Source organism: Cercospora kikuchii (genome assembly GCF_019650295.1).
Source record: "Cercospora kikuchii DNA, contig_00002, whole genome shotgun sequence".
NCBI lineage: Eukaryota > Fungi > Ascomycota > Dothideomycetes > Mycosphaerellales > Mycosphaerellaceae > Cercospora > Cercospora kikuchii.
The window spans coordinates 134056-154660 of NW_025408583.1; the positions used below are offsets into that span (position 1 = coordinate 134056).

Consider the following 20605-nt stretch of genomic DNA (forward strand, 5'->3'; position numbering starts at 1 on the left):
CTTGGATCCTCGTGTTTGCTGTATACTTGGGTATTCATGCTGAGCGTTGCCCGCTTGTGCTGTTACCATGAGAGGCTCCAGAAACCATTAGCCAAATGAGCTATACTTTCTTGCCGGTTTGACTTGGACACGAGGAAACAAGAATCTAGTGCCTGCACGTTAAGATATGAAATTCCCCTGCTCCACGCTATGATGCTATCTGTATTCGAACAGTGCAGACAAGTCTTGCGAGTGGTGTGTTCGGCCTTCACATGTATTGAGGTGGAGATCAATCCCGAAGAACGAACCTTGCTTTCACACATTCTTTCGTCCATGCGTCAACACTGCCGGTCTCCCCGTCCCAAGTCCTTCAGTAGACCGCACATGGCCCTCTTCACGCGTTCTCTAATATTTTCTGCTCTGTACGTTCTTCTACCACTCAAATCCACAACCCCCTCCTCCCCTCCAACTCATCCGCCTGCTTCCTCAACGCCTCAACCCGAAACGCCTTCATTGCATTCTGAATCCTCTCCCTCCTCTCCTCATCCTTCAACAACTTTCCCTTCGCACTCAAACTTCCCGTCAAAAGCCCTGTCTCACCTCCAATAAATATCCCACCAAGACCAAGGAACCCGAAAGTCGCGAAATCGCCTAGACGACTGGGTTTCACAAGTGGTGTGAGATCTGGAAGGGTCTCTTCTCGGCCGTCTGCGAAACGGACGTGTGTGGGCTTTTCGGTTGTTTTGAAGGCGCGGAAGAGACGGGCGCGGGAGGAGCGGATGCGGTAGGCGAGGGCGAGGGAGAGGGTTAGGCCTATGGCTGAGCCGATGGAGGTGTAGAGGGAGACGGTGGAAGCGGCGGATTTGATTGCTTCGCGGTCGGAGGAGGTGAGGCTGGGAAGAAGAGGAATGTTAGGTTCTGTTTCGGTTTCGTTGGCAGTTTCGGCAGGAAGTATCTTACTCGTGTTGGTAGTGCTTCTCTGCGAGCTCGTTAAGGTCTGGTCCGAGACCTTTGCGGAAGAGGGCTATTGAGTCGGAAGACATTATTTCTGTTTCTGCTCTTCGTGTTCTTTCGTTCGGTCTTCTCTCGTTCCGGGAAATTGATCGCGTGTTCGGAACTGTCTTCTGATCACACCTTGTTCCTGCTCGCGTGCTCTTGTATACTTTCGCTCAACAGGCAAGGCAGTAGCAATCAAGTATCTTCCTACTGGAGCAAATAGCAAACTTGAACAGAGAAATTCAGCACAAGAGAGACAGAACCTACCAGTGCGTGTCTCGGTACGTAACGCAATGCCATGGCACATGCACAGCCAGGTCGCTAGCTCACTCTCACAGCCATCGTCATGGGACAGCCGAGCTAGCTACCCCAACTCTATGTCTCCGCAATTGACCTCGCTTATTCCCGTCACTGCAAAAACACACAACGAAGCAAACATATGCATGATTGAAGGATAGTTAGCCAGAGTCATCTACACATGTGTCATTTCCATTGGAGCATGTCCTCTCCATCTCATGCATTTCGAGTCACGAATCTATCCCACGATCGTGAGTATCTCGCTGTCGGACCCCGCATGCCCGCTTAACCAAGAACCGGTGCTATCCGAACCGTGCATCAACCAGAAGGAGATCTGACCGTGACCTGTCATGCCATACACCTCCGTCTTCGCCCGAATCTTAAGCAGTCGGGTGCACGTCTCGGCAGGCAATATGTCTTGGAAGAGATTGTTCGGAGACGAGCAGGAAGGGATATTATGAGGGCGAATGAGGGAGAAAATGTCGGTGACAGAATGGGTGTTGCTTCGCTTCACAGTTATGCTGGCATGCCCTACTGAGTGTGTTCCTGTCTGTGCTTGGACACGCCAGGCCAGGTACACATCCGTAGCCGACATCACGTTTGCGTGAGTTCACCATTTCAGTCTCCCTGCCTTGCACAGCTCTTCCAAGCCATTGCGACTGCGCTCGCAGAGATGGCGTGGTCAAAGGTCGCCGTAAACAGCCTCATCTTCACGGACCTGGAAGCATGCCACGAGTCCTCGGAGAACCCGATTTGATGAGGCACTGCGTAATCCAGAAAGCACCCGAAGCAAGAAAAAATTCGAAGGTCAATAGTGAGCAAAGTGCAAAGACCCGAGACGAAAAGAAGGCAAGCCCAAGTATGCCAGGCCATCAGCCAGTTCACCTACACCTGTTGCTCAAGTACAAGCGATGAGCGACGATGCATGTCTGGGTCCATGGAAACGTTCCCAACAAGTGGCCAGCCCAGCTTAGATCTGCGTGTCGTCTAGTCACACAACTCTTCTGTCTCAATCTTGACATCCACATCCTCAGACGGCTCCGCTTTTTGCATCGTGGCCCTAGATGGCTCTTCTTCCTTCATCTTCCCGGCACCGAGGTCGACCTGAGAGAGTCGACGCTTGAGCAGGTTGTTCTGAGCAAGGGGCTCTTCACTTGGGGCAGAGGGTGATTGTTGCGGTAGGAGCTGCTGTGCCCACCGAGCCTCAGAGTTTCCAGCCTCGAGAGAGGCCTTCAGCCTCTTACTGGGGTGCACGCTCGGCTCTTGTGGATAACAGTCGTGCGATTGAGTTGCTGCTGTAGATGGGGCCGGTGTTGCTGGCAGAGGGGACGCCACAGGAGCTGCACCTTGAGCAGCTATCTCGGCCCGACGCCACTGGTACTGTACATTCTGGGACGCCATGTATGGGTGGCCGTTGTAGACTGGCATCGCAGGCGGCGAGTTCGAGTATGGGCCGTTCTTGTTGCCGAATGATGAACCGCCTCGTGGAATGACTGCATCGTACTGAAAGGGCACGCCAGAGGAAACATTCTGGCCACTGAGCGCGTAGTAAGGACTGGGCGTGGACGAAGCAGTATACGTGGAAGAAGCACCTGGCGCGGGCGACAAAACCTGCGGGTAAGCAAGACCAGGCATGTGTGATGGACTTGTCGAACACGAAGGACCAGTCCTGTATGAAGGGCCTTGCGTGTTGGACGGAAAAGGCGTGCTATGATGGTCGGACATGTTGTAGGGCCCAGACTTGTAAGATGGAGGAGCTGTCGCAGGTATTGGCATTTGCATTGGCACTGGGCAGCTGAAGCCAGAGCTGAAGTTCGAGCGGCCTTCCACACTTGAGCCAGGCATTGCGCCAGCGACAGAAGATGCCCCATCAGCGTCCCGGATGGTGTCATCTTCGTGCTGCAGCTTGGCAGCCTGTTTCTCCTCGTTTTCCTTTGCGTATCTTGGAGTTGGTTGGAGATATTTCAAAGGTTCATTTATCAGCTCTGGTGGCAACAACTTGGCTGGACCGTTTGGACGCAAGCCATATCCTGGCGGTTTACGGTTCGGTCGCTTCCTAGCCTTCGGCTGACGCAGCTTCTTGTCTTCAGCACTAGCGGCCTGGTTGTATAGGTGGTATTCGAAAGACTTGGTACTTGGCTCGCACTCCGTGTTTGGCTTGCAGTAGTAAACGCAATTGGAGCATCTGCCCTCGGACATATCGCACTGTTGGCCCAAAGTCAGCTTGGAGGGCCGATCACAAGGAGGCGCATGTTGGAAGACTCACGTCGCCGGCAGTGCGCATCTCGTTGCATTGGAAGCAACTCTGGCCAACTGCGATGGCCTTGACCTCGGCCACTGTCATGCACCGGTCTGTTCTGTGTAGGTTAGGGGGAGCGGCGCCGTTCATGCCATTCATGGCGGCAGCTGGCACGCTGTTGGCGTAGATGCGATGTCGACTTTCGCATGTGATCGAGGTTGATGCTGTCAGTGCGTGGAAGGAAGGAGGGCGCTGTCCTTGCCTGTACCGCGCAGCCGATGCAACTAGCGGCGCGCTTCACTTCATCCGTTGATCGAAGGCGACCGCGACTGCCCTCGCACTTTTCAACAGCTCAATATGTTACACGACTATCCAGTGCAAAGGTGTCGCCGTCAACCATCCGACGAAACGAAACGCATACCGATTCAACATGCGAGTGACGCTACCGTGGGCCAAATATTCTCGAGGAGAGACCACAGGCGAGTTCCGCGCATATCGCCATTCTTGGGGTTATCTGTTTCCAGCGCTCCTCAAAACAGAGCCCACATGTGATGCATCAGAATTGGAAGCCCTTCGAAAAGGTTCTCTAAGCCATTAACTTGGTGGCAAACATACGGACATCCAAATCACCACGTGCCGTTGATTGGGCGCCTGCATCTAGGGAGATCTTGCTCCTGCTTGTACGTGCTTCAGAGTAGTAAAGCAGCTACAGGTTGATGCAACGCTAAAAGTTACTCACTGATTCTTCGGCGATCCTTCCAGCTTGGCTTGCCGCTCTGTGGTCGGGTGTGGCGCATCTCAGCCTTGTCCGAACACCTCGCCCCACCTCTTCATTTGCTCCTCTGGCTGCACTCTACTTACTCTCGCCACGTTGAGAGTCGGATGGAATCGAGCGACGATGCATCTCCTGAGCTTGGACGAGCATGGCGAGCTTTCGCTGGGGACATATGACGAAGACAAATGTCCCCCATATGCTATCCTCTCCCATACCTGGTATGCCGACGAGGACGAAGTCAATTACAACGACGTGATCGATGGGCGCGGCAAGACCAAACCTGGACGTGACAAGATCATGTTCTGCGGCAATCAAGCAAGGAAAGACGATTTGAAGCATTTCTGGGTGGACTCGTGCTGCATCGACAAAAGCAGTTCAGCCGATCTCAGTGAATCCCTCAACTCCATGTTCCGCTGGTACAAGAGAGCGAGCAAATGCTACGTTTACCTTTCCGATGTAAGGAAGATACAGGACGACGATGATGAATCAGCTGTGTACAGCTGGAAGATTGCATTTCAGAATAGTCGATGGTTCACTCGAGGCTGTATCGACTGCCCTCTCCCGAAAAGGAAATGGCAACATTGACTAACATGGCCGCTACATAGGGACTTTGCAAGAACTGCTCGCTCCAAAAGTTGTTGAGTTCTGGTCCAGCGACCGACATATGATTGGGACCAAAGCAGAGCTGTCAGATCTAATTCACAATCGAACCAACATACCACAACGTGCGCTTGAGGGAGCCCCATTGTCTACATTCTCGGTAAAAGAAAGGTTTCGCTGGGCTGCGCCTCGAGAGACTAAGAGGGCTGAGGACAAGGCCTATTGCCTACTAGGTATATTTGAAGTACACATGGCACCCATCTACGGCGAGGGAGGCGATCACGCGTCCGAGAGGCTCGAAAAGGTCATTCACGACAGGCTGCGCCTCTCTCCCCAGGACGAAGGCAGTGCTCATCATGATCGTAATGACACTATGAATGCGCATCGCAAATCTGTGCTAGCATCATTGGGTTTTCCGGAACTGGGTGCACGTCAAGCCAATATCAGAAACGTGCACAAAAATACCTGCGAGTGGGTTTTGGAACATGTAGACTACTCCAAATGGAGCAGCAGCGATCGCAGGACCTTCTGGATTGTAGGCAAGCCCGGCGCAGGCAAATCAACTCTGATGAAATTTCTGCATTCGAAGGCCAGCGAGCGGAAGTCTGAGTATGAGTTCGTGTTTGGCTTCTTCTTCAATGCTCGAGGCAATACCCTGGAGAAAACAACCAACGGGATGTATCGCGCGCTACTCTTCGAGCTCTTCAAGGCCTTTCCAAAGCTACAAACCATCCTAGATGGCAAGAAGCCTTCCAGTGAATGGACTCTGCATTCTCTGAAGCACCTTCTGTCTGATGTAATACAAAAGGTCGGCCCGCGCGCCCTCACACTATTCATTGATGCACTCGATGAATGTGACGAGCAAGAGATACAAGAAATGGTCGAAGTCATGGAAGACATTCAGGATAATTTTGCTGTAGGCAGTGGGATGCTCTCGATCTGTTTCGCTAGTCGTCACTACCCAAGCATCATGATACGCAACGGCATTCGCATGAACTTGGACGAGGCGACAGGCCATTTGGACGACTTGAACGTGTACATCGAACAGCGGCTACAGATGAAGGGAGAAGGCACTATGGTGCACGAAATCTGTGAGAAAGTACAGAGAAAAGCGAACGGAGTCTTCCTGTGGGCTGTGCTAGTTATCGATATCCTCAACAAGGAAATTCGTCGTGGTCGCATGCGCTGCATAAAGACAAGATTGGAAGAGATGCCCAGTGGACTCAGCGCCCTTTTCTTAGAAACTTTGCGGCGAGACGATGAGGAGATGGAAGAGTTTCTTCTTTGCATTCAATGGATCCTCTTTGCTGCGGAACCACTTTCTCTGGCGGAATTCTATTTCGCTATGGAGTCTGGATTGCAGGATCACTCTCCAGGCAGCGTCTTGTGGCGTCCAGACCCTTGGGATCGTGAACGTGTTACTTTTGACCAGATCAAGCGATATGTCCAGAGTTCCTCGAAGGGCCTTGCAGAAGTTGTCTCATCGCAATGGCCATGGGACAGAAAGGAGCCTACCGTACAGTTTATCCATGAATCTATACCGGACTTCTTCGTTAAAGACGGCCACCTCGCCGATATATTTCCGGATCTTGGTACTGATATTCGCGGTCGCTGCCACGAAAAGCTGAAGAGCTGTTGTCTGAATTACCTCGCGCTAGATTCGACTGAAGTCTCCAGACATCATGACCTGGACGCTATTGACGACATTTATCCTTTCTTGCGCTATGCCAATGACAATGTACTGTACCACGCCAACGGGGCGGCGGTCGGAATAGCTCAAGACACGCTCCTTGAGATCTATCCTAGCGAGCATCATATCAACATTGTCAAACATTTAGATCAAAAGCCATACGAGTACAGTGCGGAAGTAACACTACCTTATCTAGCAGCGGAAAGAGGACTCTCGCGACTGATCGCAGCTGCCAAGGAGAAAGGATACGATATATGGGAACAACTCCCAAAAGAACAGTGGCGTTGTGCTGCCATTGCCGCTTTCGTTAGAGGCCGTCGATATGCTCTAGAAGCAATTTTCGATGGCGTTGCAATGCCCTCTTTGGACAAACTCGCACTAGACCCTGGGTTCGGCCGACCTGGTCGAGTGTTCGATTGGTGTGACCACACCGACCTCGATAGAGGGCTCATAGTGTGGGCTTCAGAGTGCGGCAACTGGGGGTTGGCTGAAAGCCTTACTTATGTGGATGACCATAACGGAATCCTACTGGGTGATGGCAGTATCGGTACCGCCAGCCAACACGCTCTTGTCATACCTCCTGGTAGTTCTCGAATGCACGTATTGGAATATTTACTGGCAAATGTCCCGTGGTTCAACGCTGGTATGGCTTTGGTAGCCGCCGTGCATCAAGATCAAAGACCAATCGTACGATGTATCCTCGATCACAACAACGAGCTCAAACGCAGAAACATTAGGCCCTGGGAATCCGTGCTCCAGACCAAATTGTATCCTAATGGTGGTATTCCACCTGATGATATGTCAGCGTCATTCTTCTGGGGAACCGCGGTATGCTGCTTCAGCGGAGGTGGCCAAGAAATGGGCTGGGACAACATCGTTGCGTACGCTTTCAAATGTGCGATCGTGCAAGGCCAGATGGCGATTGTACGACTATTCCTTGACAAAGGTACCAACGTCAACGCCGAGAGCGGGGGTTGCTATCCTCTCCAAGTTGCCTCCGCCGTAGGCAACTCAGCGATCGTCAGACTACTACTCGATAGTGGTGCTGATATCGAGGCACAAGTCAGGCTCTTCGGATCCGCCTCGCAAGCTGCTTCTGTGGAAGGCAAGTGGTACAACTTGCGGTTTCCTTATTATGATGGTTCTGCTGAGGATCAAACGAAAGTCGTGCAAATACTCCTTGGTCGAGGCGCGAATGTGAAAGCCACCAGTGAAAATAACCGGACCGCTCTCTACAGTGCAACAGAGTATGGCCGTCAAAAAATAATGGAGCTACTTCTGGATCGAGGGGCAGATATTGATGCCGTGAGTGGCACATATGGCAGTGCAACTGCTCTCCAGTTGGCTTGTTCAAGGGGCGACGCTCCGATCGTACGTTTCCTACTAGATCGAGGCGCCGATATGAGTGTCGATGGTGCAGAATTCGGGCCTGCTCTTCAGGCCGCTGTGGCCAGTTACAACAAGGACATTATTCGAATGCTGCTCGAACATGGTGCTGAGATCAATGCTCGAAGCACGATGAACAGTTACTACAGGACTGCTCTAGATGCTGCCGCTTATCGCGGCCATGCCGATATTGCGTCTCTGCTGATTGAACTTGGCGCAGACATTTATGCATGTGACCTCTCTACTGGAACTGCTCGAATACCACGCTTGTTCCAAGAGTCATCACAAGACTATTGAGTTGCTAATCGATCGAGGCGCAGACGTTGATGTGAAGTGCTGCTACCATGGAGACGCTCTCTTCGCTGCCGCTCGCGCCGGATCTTGCGACATCCTATTCAAATTGCTCGACCGAGGCGTGGATGTCAACGCTCGCAGCGAAGCTGCCGGGAATGCCCTCCGCTATGCTTCTTCCTGTGGTGAAACAAGAATGGCAGAGTTATTACTCGACCGTGACGCGGGCCTAAATTTCAAATTTAGCGAACTTGGAAACGCTCTAATAGCTGCCGATCGCTCCGGACATCGCGGTCTTGTGTCTTTCTGGCTCGATCGTGGCGTAGATACGAACACTCTCGGCCAATATATCGGGATTGCCTTCTACTATGCCTGTCTTTTTGGCTATCAAGCTACGGCAGAGTTGTTCCTTGATCGAGACGCGGGCGTGATATCCAAATGTAGCGAACTTGGAGACGCTCTTGTTGCTGCCGCTGGCTTCGGATATACCGACGTTGTGTCTAGGCTGCTCGATATAGGCGCGAATATTAATGCTCGCCGTGAGTTCGGCAGAACCGCTCTCTATGATGCCTGTCAATTTGGCTGTCACAAAACGGTGGAAGTACTGCTCGATCGAGGGGCGGACATCGGGATTGACTGCGGCGAGCTGAACACGAGACTGTTCTTACAATGTTGCTTGATCGAGGCGCAGACGTCAACGCGTGCGGCGTATCCACTGGAACTGCTCTCTACTATGCTTTTTACGCAGGCAATCGAGACGCTGTGGAGCTCCTACTCGATCGAGGCGCAGACATGTACGCCAACTCTGGAAACTGCGGATCTACTCTCCAAGCTGCCTGTGAGACAAAGTATGATGATGCGCGTATCGTGGAGCTGCTGCTCAATCGAGATTCTCAAGGTAATTACGGTAAATGTCTGTTTTGGGCCTCTCGGACGAGCAGAAGGGAGGTCGTGCGCTTGTTGCTGAGTCTTGATGTCCCGATCAACGACTACTGGCTTGGCGAAGCTCTGGAAGCTGCCACAATTGAAGACAATAAGCGATCCAAAGAGATAGTGCAGCTCCTACTGAGCAGTGGCGCAAGTTATCCCACGACTTCAGCTGAAGGCAGTAGTCTCACGGTTTGATGGAGCGCAAACCAGGAAATGTGACCCCAAGGAGCCTAGGGCTCCGAGTCAGCTGTCAAACATTGCCAAAGTCATATTATACATATGGTCAATTTGTAGCCACGACGCCTGAGGAGTAAGTGGAACACGAGCTGTGCGCGCGAACATGCCCATGCATAAGCTTTGATCTTGTGCTATATCACTGCGAGCAGGCCAGAGCCACATGATCGCAGGGACATCATGTTGGTAGTCTGAAGACTCGCAGGGAGGGGTCGCTTCTAATAATGGACTTGCGACGTATGGATGTGCTTTACTCAATTTCAGCTGTGCCGGCGACCGCGACCTCCATATCCCTTGCCTACCTCAAAAGTGTATCCCTCACAATATCTGGGCACAAAAGCACGGGATCTTTGCGTTGTACTTGAGCTCGCTTGGGGGAAATATGAAGTGGAAAGACTCAGCCTCTACAGAAACTTCACTTGGCTCTATCGTCCCTTGATGATTCTCACGACGCCGTTATTCAGTTTGAGTATGCCGCAACGCCCCGGTTACGGTAGATACTGTCCCAATCGTGCGAACATGGCGATGATCGTGGCAGGCATCGCAGCATTGACGTGATCCTTGCGACTGCTCTTAGCGGACCCGTTGATACCACCGCCAATCCATCCGAAGATCCTCCATCTCAATAGGGCTCATAGAATCGTGCCCTGTGCCCTACAATGATTTAGACTTTATCACGAAGGACATATGCATGAGCACCCATTAGTTGCCGTTTCCCAGCAACCAACCACAGAAACAGCAGTGGAGCGATGGCGTGAGACTTCGATAGCTCAGGTCCAGTGAAATATGTTCGGCAGTTGTATGCTTCCTGCATTGATCAAAAGAGATCTGATGCATGAATGCCAAGAACCTTTCTTGTGTATGCCGCAATGAAGGCATATCCTCTGTTCAGCTTGTCTGTCTCGGTGAGCGAAAACATCCAGTGCACTGCATGGTTCCATCGCATGAGCTCTTCTCCTTATGGTCTTCTTCTCCTGTATATTTGGTCCTCGAAAAGCGGCAACTAATGGCAGTCAGCATGTTCGCTGAGCGAAACATCACGTGGAGAGATGAGACAACAAGCACAGGAGCAGAGTGTATGCGCCCGATCAGAGCTTCGTGCTCATGCACCAAGCACTTCCTCATACCATATAGCTGTCTTCCCCTGCTCTATATCCCAACTCATCTAACAATACGCTTTACAAGAGCTCCTCTAAATCTCCTTAACGCGCATCATCTTCCTCTCGCCTCCAATTTCCGTCTCCACCATTTCGATCCCGCTCAAGCTCGGATACCGTTTACTAAAACTGTCTACATCGTTCGGCGAAGTAGGAGAGAGCTCTATCAGATTCGAAGGCGCTTGTGAATTGTTAGACTGCGTTTGGGACGCACTGCTGCCAGCCGGAGGATAATCCGGCACGCCCTCAAGGTCTTTGGCGAGTAGAGCTGCGAGGCCGCTGGGCTTGCTGGGAGGCGTCTTTTCCTGTTCTGGAGATTGCGGCGGTGGCCATTGCACTGGTCCCCCGGTTCGAAGCGCTTTCGGTTTGGGAGGTGCATTGGGTCTCGACACGACTCTTTGGAGTGGAGCTTGCTCGGTGGACGCTGAAGCTGGTGGAGGAGTGTAGCTTGGAGTAGGAACCTCTGTCGGCTGTTGTCTCGTCTTCGGGTAAGGATTATTCGATATGTTCGGATTGACGCCTGTTGGTTTCTGCGATATGATAGGAGGCTTGAATCCGCTCTGCAGTGGCTGCTGTACCTGAGCAGGCCGCGGCGGTTGAGATGGTGGGTCGGACTCAGTATACCGCCCGTATCCTTCAGCTGTCCTGCGTGGCGCAGGTGATTGTCGTCCATCATCGAGCAGGGACTGAACCCTTTGCTGAATAGTGCTCGCTCGTGTCGGTGCTGGCGCGCCACTTGGTTGCGCTGCAACGCGAGATCTGTACTCCTCCGCAGCTGCAGCTACGCGATTCTCTTCCTCGATCAGCCTCCTTCGTTCGAGCTCGCGCCTGACTTCAGGTGGCAATTCTTCCTCTTCCTCGTGATCTGAATGCCTGCTTGGCGTAGCTTCAGAGCCAGTGATGGGAGACAAGAGCACTGGCTCCTGTTCACGTTCTCGTGCTTCGGGTGTCATCGGACCCTGCTTCTCACTACTTTCGAACCGCTTGAATGCATCGCCAAAACGGCCAGCGAACATATTCTTGGCATTGCTGCCAATCTGCCCAAGACTGGACTTCTTCTTGTGATGCCCTTTCGAAGACTTCTCGCTCTGCTCAGTGTTGCGCAAATAATCCATGTCATCATTAATGACTGCCTCCTCCGTTTCAGGCTCGCGCGTCTGCGAAGGCTGTCGACTGTGCCGTCTGATCTCCAAGGAAGGCCGTTTGCGCTGCTGCTCTTGCTCCTTCAGGAAGTCCATGTTCGAGCTCACGTACATGCTAGAAGGCCTTGATCTGTTGCTCAAAGACTTGGTGCGGCTGATATCATTAGCTTGTGCGAGGTCTTGCGAAGACGGTCGACCGCCTTCCAGAGATGGTCGAGAAGAATGTGCATGATCTGCCTGCACGGTGGCTGTTTGTGATTTGGAACGATGCACTTCTAGCAGAGCTGGACGCTGGGTAGGCGGCAGACTTGGCTTCAGAGAAGCAGCCACAGCTTTAGCATCTTCTGACGCCCGAGGCTGGCTAGCTGGTCTAGTGCTTTCAGGTACTCGCCAGATTGGCCGCGAATTGACATCAGGCATCTTCTTCATAGCAGTAGGTGGAGGTGATGTTCCCACAGCTGTGGACTTGTAAGGAGAGATATTCCGCATCGGCATGGGATGTTGCAGTGGAGGAGATCGAAGATCGCTTGTTGAAGGCTTGTTTGATGTCCGTACTGGCGAAGGTCGTCGTGTGTTTGTAGCAGAAGTCGCCGGACGAGCAGCTTGGGTCTTCAGCTGTGGTGGCTTCTCTTTCGCACCAAACACCTCGTCCGCCAATGCATTTGTCACTCTCTCGCTCAAATTGTTCTGAGCTGGCTTGGCCGAGGATGATGTTGTAGGAGGAGATGTAGGCGGAAAGGCGAATTTGCCCCCATCGTGAGCAATCGCAAATTCGTCCAGGCTGGGGAATCGCTTCGATAGCTCGTCCACAGCACCAGCTCGCTCATCGTAATTCTTCGAATCCAATGCTGCAAATGGATCTCCTTGTGCCGGCCTCGCAGCTGCAGCTGCGGTAGAAGCCACAGCAGCAGGTCCTTGTTGAGCTGGCGCAGTCGGTCTCCCTCTTCGCATCGGTGTGATATCTGGCAATTGCTGCACCTGAACCTGCGGCGCTGCTTTCGAAAGTCCCACAGCCGCGTTCGACACAGCTTCAGGAGATGGCAAAGCCTCATTCCTTCGCACCTCCGACTGTGTCCGGTTCGCATAGATATCCTGAACCGGTACCGGCACACCGCGCATACTGCACACCTCCTTCAACACCTGATAAATATTCGGCCGATTCTTCGGATCCTCCTTCAACATCGAGCTAATCAGCTTCTTCAACCTTTCCGAAAACTGCGGATGCGATGGAAACTTGAAACTCGCATTCAAGATGGCCATCTGCCCCACGGCCTCAAAAGGCGTTGTGTAATAGCAGAGCTTGTATAACAGCACACCCAGCGCCCAAATATCCGCTTTTTCATCTATCGGTTGTTTCCTCCACACATCAATCATTTCCGGACTCCGATATTGCATTGTAGTGTGCTTTTGTACATCCTCCTCAATCAATCTCCCCTCCTCCGCTGTCCTAGCCGCAGGTCTAGGAGGAGCTGTGCTTCCAAAATCGCACAGTTTGTAGACAGGTGTCCCGCTCGACGATCGCGAGATCAGAACATTCTCCACCTTCAGATCGCGGTGCAATAGCGGGGGTTTCAAATAATGCATACAAGCCAGCCCCTCAGCACAGTCGCCAAAGATTTTGAGGATCTCAGGTTCTGTAAGACGATGTTGGAGCCTGGTGTTCATGAAATCGATCAATCCGCCTCCTTTGCAGTACTCCATAAGAAGGAAAACTTCGTAGCCTCCTCCAGGGAGCTGACTAGCATGGCTATCGATGTATGTGACAATGTGCTTGTGGCCCTTAAGCTTCTTCATAGTTTCGACTTCGGTGCGCATGTTGGCCAAGTGCTCTTTGTCGGGCACGGCGACGCGTTTGAGCACGGCGATTTCATGCTTATTATTGTCTCGTGGGATGCGGACCACGTAGACGTGGGCGAAGCCGCCTTCGGAGAGGTATTTCTCGATGTAGACTTTGTGGCTGCCGACGGTGACTTTGGTATTGGGGAGGAAGGTACCCGGTGGTTGGCTCGACATGGTTGCAGTTGTGGGGACTGCGCGGAGCAGTGGTGGGAGGTGAGAGATGCTCGAGCTAGGGAGAGGGAGCGGGAGTCGGTGTCGAGGCGGAGTCGCAGCTCATGGGAAGGGCGGTGGGTTGGCGTGTGATGCTAGCGACATGGCATGGCGAGGATGATGGTCGGTGTCGGGACACGCAGAGACCTTCAGGCACACATGATTTTGTACGAGAGCAGCAGATGTCTTGTTCGTTCGGTCAGTCCAATGCCAGGCGCGTGCCTTGGCCGTCAATCCTGGCCTGACGTCTGTCAAGTCCACCCTGTGGCGCAGCGCCGTCTCGCTCTACGACGCTCTTCCGACATCCACCCCAAGGCACCGAACTATTTTCATCCCGCTACTGGACAACTAGCATTTCTAGGCTGCCGTGCTCACTGCGCATTTTCATCTTCTCCGATCAGGCAGAGACGAGACACAACCAGAGTCCATCCAGAGGCAGCCTGACGACATCACATGCGAACACGTAGCACCAAGTACATCATCCCACACACTGCAAGCCCATCTGCGAACGGCGCCCGAGAGAACAAGTCTCGCGTTCAACATCTTCACTCTCACCCCCCAGAGGCACAGAAGATCGAAGTCAAGAAGCACTTATAATTCATGTACTCATGCTTCCCAAGGTTGAAAGGGAGCTCTATTCTTCTATACGTCTATCTCTATCGCGAGATGGCGAGGGCGGGTATCATTGCGCGAAATGCCCTCATTGCCATCTTCCCTCTCTCATCAATCTATGCTCTATCATTGCCATGCAAGAAATGCCGTCGAATTCTCTGGTTCGTTCGACATAACAATCATTTCAAAAAGCGCTTCAAGCGCTCATCGCATTCGCATTCAACAATTTTGAATCTTCATTCAGATTGCATGAGTCTCACGCTCACGCCGAGCCACCCTCTCTCATCGAGGGGCGGGACTTCTCCTCGTCCTTCTCGCCCTTGAAATCGCCTCCACTCTCCTCATCCGAGTCGATGGCACCGTACTCGCGTGCCTTCTGGTCGATCTCCTCTTGGGTCATGCGTGGCAATTGCTTAGCAGCAGTGACATAGTTGATCTTCTCGGTGTAGCCCTTGGCGAAGATGAGGTCAATCTCTTCCAGTGTGCGCTGGCTGGTCTCTGGATAGAAGAAGTAGATGATGGGGAAGAAGAGGGCGTTGAGCACGGCGAAGAAGAGGTATGTTCCCCATCCGATGGAGTCGATGAGCACAGGCGTGATCATGACAATGAAGAAGTTCCTGGGAATGGATTGTTAGCTGAAGTAGCCAAAGACATTGCTCATCTCGACTTACCAGAGCCAGTTGGAGACAGTAGAGACGGCATTAGCCTTCGCACGTGTCTTCAGAGGGTTGATCTCAGCTGGGTACAGCCATGGCAGAGGCAGCCAAGTAGCACCGAAGAAAGCGATGTAGGTGAAGAGACCGACAGCCGCACCCTTTGCAGCTTCCTCGGTATCAGGGATCAAAGCTCCGAAGGCGATAACCATGGACAAGCACTGTCCAACAGTTCCGATCAAGAATAGCTTTCGGCGACCAATGCGCTCGACCGCGAACCATGATGTGGTAGCGAAGATGGAGTAGACAACCATGTTGATACCACCAAGCAGAAGAGCCAAGTTGTGGGAGACACCAATGGCATCCTGGAACAAAATTGGGAAGTAGTAGATGACGGCGTTGCAACCAGACAGCTGCTGCATCATCTGCGATGAAGCTCCGAGCAAGAGACGACGGAAGTGCTGGGTCTTTCCGTTGGTGAAGAGCGCAGAGATTGGCGTGACACCTCCCTTGTGGCCAGCAGCGCGAATGGAGTCCAAGATGACAGCCATGTGGGTGCGGACCTCAACACTGTCACGAGATTGTCCATCGAGCGCCGCAAGAACAGTAGCGGCTTCTTCCTGGCGGTCATGAGTGAGTAACCAACGAGGCGATTCTGGGAGGCGCAGCATGAGGACGATGACGATGAAAGCGAAGACGCATTGGAATGCAATTGGAAATCGCCAAACCATGTCATCAGGTCCGTATAGACATCCGTAGTCGATCCAGTAGGCGATGAGCGTTCCGATGGCAACGTTACCGCCCTCGATACAGATCAGCTTTCCGCGGTTGTGCGATTTACTGCACTCGGCCTGGTATGTCGGAACGGTCGATGTGTTGATTCCGTTACCAATCTGTTCCGTTCAGTCAGCCTAGCTCCTAAACGCATCGCTCTTGGTCGTGAGAGCAAGATAGAAGTAACGTACCCCTGTAATGCATCTCCCGATGATGAACTGTGCAGTAGCACCACTGTTCGGAGGAACGCAAGCAAGTTGAATAATGACACCAACAATCATAACAGACGCGCCCAGGAAGATCGAGTTTCGTCGTCCAAGTTTGTCACCGAAAGTCAGGATGAAGCATGCACCGAGGAAGCAGCCGACAGCGTAGATCGAAACGACGAAACCCTCGTAGGTCGAGTCACCGTCGACCTCGGGGAAGTCGCCAACAAAGGCAGGAGAGGAAATGATACCGGACATGACACCTTGGTCTGAGAGAACAATGTTAGTCTGTGCGCCATTGGGGTACCGCCGGCCTGGAACATACCATAGCCGAACAGCAAAAAGTCCGTGGTTGCGACAGCTGTGATCAGCATGCCCAGAGCACGTCCATTGGTGCCCCAATACGAGGGCACACCGCCCTCGCTGATAGTGACCTTCATGATTGCTCCAGTGTCTGACCCAGCTACTCAAAGTCGAGAAGGGGGTTGGTCCAGCCAGCCAGCAGTAACCCACCAGTCAGTAAGACAGGAGGGGGAACAAGATCCAGAATGAAGCTAGAGGAGAAGAGGTAAAGCAGAACGTGCCATGGGGAAGAGCGAGAGCCCTGACCTATATATGTCCCACATCACTACCGGTCGTCCTCTGTGGTCGGAAGGATCATGGGGACCTTTTCGTTGACTGGACTAAAGGGAAAGAGTTCCGGCACCAGTGTCTGGCACGAGATAGGCCCGAGCCAAGAGACTGTGAATGCCAATGTTTAATTCGTAGGTGGAGGGAAGATAGTAGCAGAGGAAAAGTGGTTCTCCAGCAAGAATAGAGTGTCCTCGTTGGCCAACGACAGTTGTGTCATTTCTTGGGGGCGCGTGGAGACCACCGAACGCCGAGAGGGCGGATGTCATTAGACAAGACGGACATGCATCCAGCGAAGTGGTGTCTGCTCTGTTTGGTTGTTTCATGGGATGCTTTGTCGCCGGCTTCCTCTTTTCGTCGTGATCTTTTTACAAGGATTGAGCTTTGGCGTCTCACCCAATGCTTGTCTTGTCCTCTTCTCTGCGCCGACTGTATCTCTGTCAGTACTGCACCGAGTGACGACATACCGTCACTCGTTGCATCTCCATCTACAACGAGGGTGGATCACTTAGCGCAAACCCGCGCTTCACCCCGTGCGGACTTGCAAAGCACAATCCAACAGCGCAAGTCCCACAATGCCGTCTGTGGCGTCTACGGCCAACAGCGATGAACCAAAACGAGGTCCCCATAGAAAAGTAGCAACGATGTCGTGAACGAAGTGGAACCCTTTCGCATGTGCCAAACCACAAGCATCTTGGCCAGACGAAAAGCGGGTGCTTAGACTGCTTCTTGTCCAATCTTAAGTCTCAGCACAGCTGCAAAGAACCACCGCTTGGCGCCCAAACAGTCCCTACCTACAAGGGTTCTTTGCAAAGATAACTTTTCAGCTCCGAAGTGTGGATTGGGTGTGACGTCGACAGCGTAGAAATTGTGGACAGCGAACGGCCTGGGGCAAGATGTGTGGTCGGGAGTGACGTGCGAAACCCGCTCGGGCTGTCCTCGGAGGCAATATCTCATCTCTTCTCGTGCGTTTCAGCCGACGATGCCCTGCGTCACAGACATTCGGCGTCGAGACGGTGTCTGTCGGTGTGGATTGCACGATGATTGATGATTTCGAGCTTCCGTGCCAACCCCGTGCCATGCCTTGCGCAGTTCCACGTTGCCATGCGTTTGTGTCGATTGGATGTTCGAAAGAGTTGCGGTAAAAGGCAAGTATCGGCGACAACGTGGAAGTTCTTTCCTCAATCCTCGGTTCAACCAATTGCGCCTGCATAACCAGTCGGCAATGTCTTTGTTGATCGCAGCAGATGTCATATAATATGAAGCACTCTCTCCTCGCCCAGAGTATCGCACCTGCGATTACAATCAGCACGTCAAGCACGGCTTCTTGCCATCCAGAAAAGCACCAGGAACGAGCGTCGACCAAAGCTCCTCTGCGAGGACAACCATCGTGAGCTGTCGAGTCGCGCCTGCCAGTGCTTATCAGTAGATTTTCCCACACCCGCTTCGTGTCAATCACGCCTTGAGATTCAGCACTCGCTCGATCGTTGATGCACAAACCACCAGAAAGCGCTAGGAAAATCCGACTCAAACACGGACGTCTTCACCACACTTCTCGGCACACTCAACATCTCACCCATAGTCCCGCTCGACGAACGAAACCTCGTCAGGCTTTTAATGTTCATGCATCAGTGCTTCCATTGCTTCGCTGTCTGTGGTCTGCTCAACGCAAAAGAGATAACAATACCTCTCCAAATTCCCCAGCTTTAACCTCGCAGAAAGTTGATCCGACGAACAGTATCCAACGACAAAGTTCGTGTTTCTGCCTTTCTGCTCATCGGTGCCTGGAAAATATGAGTTATCCTGCGGAGCTAAACTTTCGCCAACAATGTTTCCCTTCTCCTTTGGATCCTGATGGGCTGGCTAGCTGCGCCACGCCAGCGAATTTGTCCTACTCTCACTTCGATCGGAAATATGCAATTTGACAAGGGTTCCAATTCAACCAAATTCGAACGAAAAACGCCGCCTCCCTGAGCCAAGTTTCGCCCTCCGCCATCATGGCCTAGATCCCCTCCTGCTCCGGAAATGCTTCTGCTGCTACTGGTGAAATATGTTGTTATCGTGTTTGCGTTCCATTCATGGGTTTTTTGTTGATCATCGACATTTGTTGCAAGGAAAACAAAGTCATTGTATAAGCGTACTTTTGGTGTTACGCGTCCATCTTGCCAAACATGCCGTATTCCGCTTCGTCGTTACGAGCATGGTGGTGTTGATGGTGGGGCTCGTCATCAGAATCCTCATCTTCCATCTCGACATCGCCCTGGTTACGGTAGTCGACATATGGCTGAGGTTGGTGAGACTGGTACTTCGCTGGAAGCGGCGGGACTGGCGGTACATCGACTCCGGTGGCTGTCGGGCCATTTTTGGGAGTGCCGTAGCTACAGCTGAGAAGTCCCACAGCAGCCGCCAAATCCTGGGGGTCTTCGTCCCCGCGGTAGCTCTCCGCAATGGAGGTGTTGGCTGTCATTGGCCTGCTGGCGCTAGACATGCTCCATTGTCGGTGGTGCGAGAAGCCGTGTTCTCCGTTCGGAACGCTTCCGTTCGAGAAGACCGATTGGTACGAGCGCGAATAGATGCTGCTGTTACCGCTGAAACGCTTGCTGTCCCTATACGCGTGCTCGCTCTGCGGAGGAGGCGTGGTCTCGTTGGAGCTCAAGTCCTCGTCCCGCATGCCCGAGGAGCCAGACGCGGCTGGTGAGGACGAATCGTCACTGTCACCACCATCCTTGCCGTCTTGGTTCATGGCAACCAGGACCGAAGCAGCTTCGAGAAGCTGGACCTGTTGGTGTTTCGAAATGAGCAGTTTCGAGGTGTATTGCCATTGGGGCGTGTGTTCCCAACTAGAGGGTATCGGTCAGCTGCTGTTTCGCTCTCATTCCCAGCATTCCGTCACACAAACACCACACTTACAGGTGTTTGGTCAAGCAACTGCCATGTTTGTATGCCTTGCCGCAGTGCTCGCACTTGAGCTCTCCCGTGGCTGCCTTTTCCTTCTTGCTCAGACGCGTTCCGTCGCTCGCTCTTCGCATCTTCGCTGCTGCCTTCTCGTGCTGGAAGGACGAGAGCGAAGGACCGTCCACGACTGCAGAGTCCTCTGGAACGGAGGCGTGCTGCGGGAGGCTGCTGGGCATGGTGGCATGTCCGTCGTTTAGCGACGCAAGGGCGGATTTCGACATGGAACTGCGGCGGTTCACGATTGTGCCCTCGGCCACGGCATTGTCCAATGCCGCGCCATTGATTGCGGGTCGGGAGAATGTTGAGCTCTTTCGACGATTAATGCGGTTCGTGGGGTTGACGGCACCCAAGGAGGTCGTGTGAGAGTGTGTGCGGCTGTATGAATTCCGCGTTGGTAAGCTGTTGGCAGGGGAGCCCACGGACAGGCGATGTTGGCTCGCCGGGCGGGACATTTCCTGGAGAGCCCCAGCGTTAGCATTCTCTCCACAGCAGACACTCGACGACGGCCACGATGGTGCGAACCTTTGCGGCAGTCATGATGGCGGACGTGTCGGTCTGTGTGTAGAATCAAAAGAAGTGCGAAATAGTTGCTGAGCGTTTCCTTTGTTCCAATGTCTCGGAGAGATCGCCTGACTCGATAAGAACGAACAGCAGTCCCCGGCTCGGCCAGCTCACTGCGCGCCACTCCGATCCTTCCGGCGGCGGACGTGTGTGTGTGCGGGCGTCGTTGTCGAGGAGAGAGAGGCAGAAGATGGTCCAAGAAGTGTGTCGTGATCAGTCGCGAGGAGCAATGTCAGATGTGCAGTGATCAACGGACGAGACCCAGAGCCACAAGTTCAAAGCGGAGAGAAGTGGCACGCTGAGGAGGTACCGGACCACGAGTGGGGTAAGTGAGCGTGCAGGCTGTGCAGGGATGCCAGTCGACAGGCGAAGTATAGTTGGAGTATGGGAATCTGCTGGGTCGCCTGCCGCCGCTGATGCTCAAATCACAGTGCCCGCTCCTGCCAACC

The 20605-nt window shown here is 53.0% G+C and overlaps 6 protein-coding genes across 6 annotated transcripts; 1 reads left to right on the forward strand and 5 right to left on the reverse strand.

Annotated features, from left to right (window-relative positions):
* Positions 1-418: 418 nt before the first annotated feature.
* CKM354_000230200 (uncharacterized protein) lies at positions 419-1022 on the reverse strand (the record flags this gene model as incomplete). Its single annotated transcript, XM_044797455.1, has 2 exons — positions 419-872; positions 940-1022. 2 exons carry the CDS (start codon positions 1020-1022, stop codon positions 419-421), a joined length of 537 nt encoding a protein of 178 aa, XP_044653390.1.
* A 1237-nt stretch (positions 1023-2259) lies between these two features.
* CKM354_000230300 (uncharacterized protein) lies at positions 2260-3471 on the reverse strand (the record flags this gene model as incomplete). The annotated part of the gene is made up of 1 exon (XM_044797456.1): positions 2260-3471. One exon carries the CDS (start codon positions 3469-3471, stop codon positions 2260-2262), a length of 1212 nt encoding a protein of 403 aa, XP_044653391.1.
* A 938-nt stretch (positions 3472-4409) lies between these two features.
* Positions 4410-9378, forward strand: CKM354_000230400 (uncharacterized protein; the record flags this gene model as incomplete). Its single annotated transcript, XM_044797457.1, has 4 exons — positions 4410-4830; positions 4892-8194; positions 8283-8792; positions 8900-9378. The coding sequence occupies 4 exons, from the start codon at positions 4410-4412 to the stop codon at positions 9376-9378; spliced, it is 4713 nt and encodes a 1570-aa protein (XP_044653392.1).
* A 1231-nt stretch (positions 9379-10609) lies between these two features.
* On the reverse strand, positions 10610-13729 carry CKM354_000230500 (uncharacterized protein; the record flags this gene model as incomplete). Its single annotated transcript, XM_044797458.1, has 1 exon — positions 10610-13729. The coding sequence occupies one exon, from the start codon at positions 13727-13729 to the stop codon at positions 10610-10612; it is 3120 nt and encodes a 1039-aa protein (XP_044653393.1).
* Positions 13730-14639: 910 nt separating this feature from the next.
* Positions 14640-16450, reverse strand: CKM354_000230600 (uncharacterized protein; the record flags this gene model as incomplete). The annotated part of the gene is made up of 4 exons (XM_044797459.1): positions 14640-14994; positions 15049-15923; positions 15996-16279; positions 16336-16450. 4 exons carry the CDS (start codon positions 16448-16450, stop codon positions 14640-14642), a joined length of 1629 nt encoding a protein of 542 aa, XP_044653394.1.
* Positions 16451-18789: 2339 nt separating this feature from the next.
* On the reverse strand, positions 18790-20047 carry CKM354_000230700 (uncharacterized protein; the record flags this gene model as incomplete). The annotated part of the gene is made up of 2 exons (XM_044797460.1): positions 18790-19480; positions 19551-20047. 2 exons carry the CDS (start codon positions 20045-20047, stop codon positions 18790-18792), a joined length of 1188 nt encoding a protein of 395 aa, XP_044653395.1.
* Between the last annotated feature and the right edge of the window lie 558 nt (positions 20048-20605).